Source organism: Notolabrus celidotus, unplaced genomic scaffold (assembly GCF_009762535.1).
Source record: "Notolabrus celidotus isolate fNotCel1 unplaced genomic scaffold, fNotCel1.pri scaffold_149_arrow_ctg1, whole genome shotgun sequence".
In the NCBI taxonomy this organism is placed as follows: domain Eukaryota; kingdom Metazoa; phylum Chordata; class Actinopteri; order Labriformes; family Labridae; genus Notolabrus; species Notolabrus celidotus.
In genome coordinates this window covers 111,326-118,825 of record NW_023260023.1, presented here as the reverse complement: position 1 = coordinate 118,825, position 7,500 = coordinate 111,326, and the positions used below count along the sequence as shown (strand labels likewise).

Genomic DNA, 7,500 nt, shown 5'->3' with positions numbered 1-7,500 from the left:
AGATGACATCATGCTTTAGACTGATGACATCAGATGACATCATGCTTTAGACTGATGACATCACTGCTTCTCCACCAATAAGGACTCACCGTTCAAACTTCTCAATGAGTGACAAGACGCAGGTCGGGGAGGCGGTCCCCTCAGCCCTGTTTGGGGGGCTCCTGGTCCCCCGGGGGTCAGCTGGGAGGGGTCGGCATGGAGGGGTAGGGGGGAGGGGCTTCTCAGGAGCCCGGGGGCGTGGCCTGGATACACCTGCCTGCTGCTGCAGGTGTGGCGGTTTGGGGGGGACTGTAGAGGAGAGTCACTCGTCAGTATCATGATGTTTACAAACAGGAAATATTAAAGTTGAAATCGTCTTCGTCACCCTGAGGCTTCGGCCCGGGCAGCGGCGCTCTCTTGCTCGGTGGTGTTATTGTGGTAGCCGGCAGTTCTGGAGGCCCCGTGTCATTAACCAATAGAAGTCCTCCTGCCGAGCTGCGCCGCTCTGTTAGCTCCGCCCCTCCATCCAGGGAGGAGGGGCCTGATGAGAAGGAGCTGGGCCCGGGGTCAGAGAGCGGCTGCTGGGGAGCGTCAGAGTCCAGCGCCCCCTGGTGTCCACACGGAGAGCAGGACGGCTCCAGAGAGAGACTCTTAGTCAGCAAGCTGGGACTGGAGGAGGAGGAGGGGCCTGAGGGGCGACACAGAGGTCACATGTTAGCCAGGCCACGCCCACATACTACCAATATAACAGCCTTCCACTAATCGCCAAAATAAAGCCCTCCACTGACGCCAGAATAAAAGCCTTCTACTGAGTGCCAAAATAAAAGCCTTCCACTAATCGCCAAAATAAAGCCCTCCACTTACGCCAAAATAAAAGCCTTCTACTGAGTGCCAAAATAAAAGCCTTCCACTAATCGCCAAAATAAAAGCCTTCCACTGGCGCCAAAATAAAAGCATCTCACTGATCACCAAAATAAAAGCATCTCACTGATCGCCAAAATAAAAGCATCTCACTGATCGCCAAAATAAAACATCTCACTGACGCCAAAATAAAAGCATCTCACTGACGCCAAAATAAAAGCCTTCCACTGATCGCCAAAATAAAAGCCTTCCACTGAGTGCCAAAATAAAAGCCTTCCACTGATCGCCAAAATAAAAGCATCTCACTGACACCAAAATAAAAGCATTCCACTGATCACCAAAATAAAAGCCTTCCATTTATTGCCAAAATAAAAGCCTTCCACTGATCGCCAAAATAAAACATCTCACTGGCGCCAAAATACAAGCATCTCACTGATCGCCAAAATAAAAGCATCTCACTGATTGCCAAAATAAAAGCCTTCCACTGATCGCCAAAATAAAAGCATCTCACTGACGCCAAAATAAAAGCATCTCACTGACGCCAAAATAAAAGCCTTCCACTGATCGCCAAAATAAAAGCCTTCCACTGAGTGCCAAAATAAAAGCCTTCCACTGATCGCCAAAATAAAAGCATCTCACTGACGCCAAAATAAAAGCATCTCACTGACGCCAAAATAAAAGCCTTCCACTGATCGCCAAAATAAAAGCCTTCCACTGATCGCCAAAATAAAAGCATCTCACTGACGCCAAAATAAAAGCCTTTCACTGATCGCCAAAATAAAAGCCTTCCATTTATTGCCAAAATAAAAGCCTTCCACTGATCGCCAAAATAAAAGCCTTCCACTGAGTGCCAAAATAAAAGCCTTCCAATGATCGCAAAAATAAAAGCCTTCCATTTATTGCCAAAATAAAAGCCTTCCACTGACCGCCAAAATAAAAGCCTTCCACTGAGTGCCTAAATAAAAGCCTTCCACTAATCGCCAAAATAAAAGCATCTCACTGAGTTCCAAAATAAAAGCCTTTCACTGAGAGAGAGAGAGTTCAAAGCTACATACTCAGGGAGAGACGACTGAAAATGTAGTTTTACTCACTGAACACACAGACAGCAGTCTGTGGAAGGCATGGGGAAATCAGTTAATTGTTATAACAGTCTCCACACACACACACACACACACACACACACACACACACACACACACACACACACGTAGTAATAGCTTCCACATGAGGTCTCCTGCAGCAATAAACTCCACATGGAGGATGGAGCACATTTTTGTGGTTTGTTGAGGATGCTGCTGATTGGTTGAGTGTCTGTGCTTTCTGGCAGCTGATAGGCTGAAAAGATCATTTTAAATATCACAGGCATTTTAAATGAACCGGTCTGTAGTAACAGTTCTTCTATCAGGATCTCTGTTTAGTGATCATATTACAGCTACCACAACTCCCAGGAGGCTTTGCAGCACGTCTGAGGCCTGAAACCAGCTGATTGCACAAAGAGCCCCGTGTTAACAGTCCCTCCATCGTTCCCTCATCAGGTCCACACACAGTTTATAAAGATACACACACATATATAACCTTCAGACTCAGGTCGTAGAGACCACAGGCTGGTTCCTCCCGTTCAGGGTCAGAGGTGACCTCATACGTGAACAGGATGGAGAGTGTTTCTGCTGAGTCGCCGTGTCCTCTCAGGCTGATTGATTATTCATAAGGATTAAAAACCTGTCCCATCATCAATACTGCAGCCGCGTGAAGACAGAGGTATTGATTATTGATCTGAGGCTCTGATTGTGGAAGACATCAGGATGTCTCTGTGAGACCCTGCAGCACTGAGACAGAGGACGCCGCTTAACCCCTCTGACCTCTGACCTCTGCATCAGAGCAGGCGTGTGATCTGATTGGTCGATGCAGCTGCGTGTGTGTATCAACAAAACATCTTCACCTCAAAAAAACTACAGAAGCATGACGTTGAGGTCAGATGATATTAGACTACTTTACTATATAAGAGCTTACATTGTGTGTGTGTGTGTGTGTGAGTGTGTGTGTGTGTGTGTGAGTGTGTGTGTGTGTGTGTGTGTGTGTGTGTATGTGTGTGTGTGTGTGTGTGTGTGTGTGTGTGTGTGTGTGTGAGTGTGAGTGTCATCGGCAGCCCCTCCCCCACTCATCACACCTGAGACTGTCCATAGGTGACGGAGGTAATGGAGGTGACAGAGGTGATGGAGGTCTATGATGGAGATGATGGAGGTGATGGAGGTGACAGAGTTGATAGAGGTCTATGATGGAGGGGATTGAGGTGTATGATGAACAGATGGAGGTGATGGAGGTCTACGATTGAGTTGATGGAGGTGATAGAGGTGGTGGAGATGATGGAGGTCTATGATGGAGGTGATTGAGGTCAATGATGGAGATGGCCGAGGTGACAGATGTGATGGAAATGACGGAGGTCTTTGATGGAAGTGATGGAAGTCTATGATGGAGGTGATGGAGGTCTATGATGGAGGTGGTAGAGGTCTGTGATGGAGGTGATGGAGGTGACAGAGGTGGTGGAGGTCTATGATGGAGGTGATGGAGGTGACAGAGGTCATGGAGGTGATGGAGGTCTAGGATGGAGGTGATGGAGGTGATGGAGGTCAATGATGGAGATGGCCAAGGTGAAAGAGGTGATGGAGGTCTATGATGGAGGTGGTAGAGGTCTATGATGGAGAAGGTGGAGATGACAGAGGTGGTGGAGGTCTATGATGGAGGTGATGGAGGTGACAGAGGTGATGGAGGTGGTTGATGGAGGTGATGGAGGAGATGAAGTGTATTTGGAGTAGGTGGAGGTGTATGATGGAGGTGGTGGAGGTGTATGTTGGAGTGTGTGGAGGTGTATGATGGAGGTGGTGGAGGTGTATATTGGAGGTGGTGGAGGTGTATGATGGAGGTGGTGGAGGTGTATGTTGGAGGTGGTGGAGGTGTATGTTGGAGGTTGTTGAGGTGTATGATGGAGTTAATGGAGGTGATGGAGGTGTTTGATGAAGGTGGTGGAGGTGATGGAGGTGTATGATGGAGTTGGTGGAGGTGATGGAGGTGTTTGATGGAGGTGGTGGAGGTGATGGAGGTGTTTGATGAAGGTTGTGGAGGTGATGGAGGTGTATGATGGAGGTGGTGGAGGTGATGGAGGTGGTGGAGGTGATGGAGGTGTTTGATGAAGGTGGTGGAGGTGATGGAGGTGTATGATGGAGGTGGTGGAGGTGATGGAGGTGTATGATGGAGGTGGTGGAGGTGATGGAGGTGTATGATGGAGGTGGTGGAGGTGATGGAGGTGTTTGATGGAGGTGGTGGAGGTGATGGAGGTGTTTGATGAAGGTGGTGGAGGTGATGGAGGTGTTTGATGGAGGTGGTGGAGGTGATGGAGGTGTTTGATGAAGGTGGTGGAGGTGATGGAGGTGTTTGATGGAGGTGGTGGAGGTGATGGAGGTGTATGATGGAGGTGGTGGAGGTGATGGAGGTGTTTGATGGAGGTGGTGGAGGTGATGGAGGTGTTTGATGAAGGTGGTGGAGGTGATGGAGGTGTATGATGGAGGTGGTGGAGGTGATGGAGGTGTTTGATGGAGGTGGTGGAGGTGATGGAGGTGTTTGATGAAGGTGGTGGAGGTGATGGAGGTGTATGATGGAGGTGGTGGAGGTGATGGAGGTGTATGATGGAGGTGGTGGAGGTGATGGAGGTGTTTGATGAAGGTGGTGGAGGTGATGGAGGTGTTTGATGAAGGTGATGGAGGTGTATGATGGAGGTGGTGGAGGTGATGGAGGTGTTCGATGAAGGTGGTGGAGGTGATGGATGTGTTCGATGGAGGTGGTGGAGGTGATGGAGGTGTTTGATGGAGGTGGTGGAGGTGATGGAGGTGTTTGATGGAGGTGGTGGAGGTGTGTGTGACAGAAACGAGTTCCTGTCTGTTATGTGTATGAGAGTTATTCTTTATTCTGCAGGTTCTCTGGGTTTTACTGATGTTCCCAGGTTCTATGGTTCCCAGGTTCTATGGTTCCTAGGTTCTATGGTTCCCAGGCTCTGGTTCCTAGGTTCTATGGTTCCCAGGTTCTATGGTTCCTAGGTTCTGGGTTCCCTTTAGATGGTTCTGCTCGTCTGTCAAGGAGCTGTGTAGACAATAAGAGTCCTGAAGCTGGTCCAGGGTCAGGGGTCACTGAGATGTTTCAGGTGGTCATTTTGGAAGTTCTAAATGTTTGAGTTGTTCCAGGAACCATCTGTGAGGTTCTGCTTTGCTCTTAGCTGGTCCCAGTGCAAAGGGAACTCAGGGGCAGCACATGAGAACCCTGAGGACAGCAGCAACACACGGTGCACCAGAGAACCCTGAGGACAGCACCAACACACAATGCACCAGAGAACCCTGAGGACAGCACCAGAGAACCCTGAGGACAGCACCAGAGAACCCTGAGGACAGCAACAACACACAATGCACCAGAGAACCCTGAGGACAGCACCAGAGAACCCTGAGGACAGCACCAGAGAACCCTGAGGACAGCACCAACACACAGTGCACCAGAGAACCCTGAGGACAGCACCAGAGAACCCTGAGGACAGCACCAGAGAACCCTGAGGACAGCAACAACACACAATGCACCAGAGAACCCTGAGGACAGCACCAGAGAACCCTGAGGACAGCACCAGAGAACCCTGAGGACAGCACCAACACACAGTGCACCAGAGAACCCTGAGGACAGCACCAGAGAACCCTGAGGACAGCACCAGAGAACCCTGAGGACAGCAACAACACACGGTGCACCAGAGAACCCTGAGGACAGCAACAACACACGGTGCACCAGAGAACCCTGAGGACAGCAACAACACACGGTGCACCAGAGAACCCTGAGGACAGCAACAACACACGGTGCACCAGAGAACCCTGAGGACAGCAACAACACATGGTGCACCAGAGGACCCTGAGGACAGCACCAACACACGGTGCACCAGAGAACCCTGAGGACAGCAACAACACACGGTGCACCAGAGAACCCTGAGGACAGCAACAACACACGGTGCACCAGAGAACCCTGAGGACAGCAACAACACACGGTGCACCAGAGAACCCTGAGGACAGCAACAACACACGCCTGGTCTCTCTGCACAGTACCTCAGAACTTCCTTTTGGAAGTTATTGACCTTTAAGGTGGTTCTGGTCTCAGCTGAGGTGTTGGGTTAATGCAGAGATAGACTGGACCTTGGAGGAGGCCTCAGTAATCCTGAGTACAAATCGGCTATTCTTCTAGTGATGATTGAGGAGGTTTTAGGAGCCTCTGAGGCTCTGCATGCTTAAAGGTGGTTCTGGTCCTACCTCTGAAAGAGCCTGGTGCAGAGAGAACGGGAGACCTAGAGGAGCTCTCAAGGTCAGTGAGGAGGTTCTTTAAGTTCCTCCAGGGGTACTACAGGTTCCTATAAGCACTGACATGGTTCAAACACCTTGTTGTCAAGAAAAAGAAATCCTGATGGACTCTCTCTGGGTCCTGTGGTCAGTCCAGAATCTCTGAGCGGGTTTTGGGTCCCCAATAAAGGTTCCATGGGACATGAGTTAGGTTCTCCACGCCTATTGTTTGTTCTATTCACACGTGAGGATGCTGATTGTAAAGGTCCTGAGCTGGCTGTGGAGGTTCTACTTGTCCTTCAGGAGGAACCAGAGGAACCGTCTCATGTCCCTGAGAAGGTGGTTCTTGAGAGGGTACATAGGATCTAAAGGGGGTTCTGTTCATCCCTGATGATGTCATCAGGGAGGTTACTGTCCAGAACTTGAGGTTCTAACAGTTACTGAGAAGGTTCCAGAGGTATAGGTTGATGAAGTTCCTGGGGTCATGATGGGGGTTCTATGTTGTTGTGGTTTTAGTCATGATGCTGGATTTTGAGGAGGTTCCAATGATACTTCAGGAGGTTCCAGAGTCCGTTAGGGTCTACATGTTCTGGAGGTTGTGGTCTTACTGGAGGGAGCTGTACTCAGAGGTGATGGAGGTTCCTATCAGACATTTAACTGACCAGGTTCAGGAGATCACAGAGGAGGTGCTGAGAGTCTGATATGTGGAGTCAGACTGATCAGGGAACAACACACACGCACACACGCACACACACACACACACACACACACACACACACACACACACACACACACACACACACACACAGGTGGTTCCTCTGACCGAGATTCGGTGGATCTCTGAGGTGCTGGTCTGAAACATGATCTGGATCTTTGCCTACAGACCCGACCTCGAAGAACTGATCATAAAATCTCAATCTGAAAATGATCAGATCTGAATCAGACATCAGATCTGGATCTACATCTGATCCGGATCAGGAGCAGACCAGGTCTACAGAGAACACAGAACAGAAACCTGCATCATGCTGCAGCCACACGTCCTCATCCTGCAGACCTCAGCATGTGAGGGGTTAACGTGTGTGTGTGTGTGTGTGGAGGAGGGGGTGTGTCCGTCTGTCTGCAGAATCATACCAACACACACACACACACACACACACACACACACACACACACTGACAGCTCCTGTATCCTGCTGTCCATCCACATCAGCCTCCAATCAGCATCCAGCTTTACAATCAATGGATTAGGAGTCAATCAATAAAACACACACACACACACACACACAGTCTGGCTCTAGTTAGACCTC

At 49.7% G+C, this 7,500-nt stretch overlaps 1 protein-coding gene across 1 annotated transcript in view; it reads right to left on the bottom strand.

Annotated features, from left to right (window-relative positions):
- Positions 1 to 7,500, bottom strand: part of LOC117808761 (histone deacetylase 6-like) — a 23,171-nt gene that overhangs the window by 14,835 nt on the left and 836 nt on the right. Inside the window, exons 2-3 of the mRNA XM_034678413.1 lie at positions 365 to 667; positions 90 to 288 (exon numbers count right to left, since the gene is read on the bottom strand). Coding sequence (XP_034534304.1) covers positions 90 to 288; positions 365 to 667 — 502 coding nt within the window. The remainder of the gene's footprint in view (positions 1 to 89; positions 289 to 364; positions 668 to 7,500) is intronic.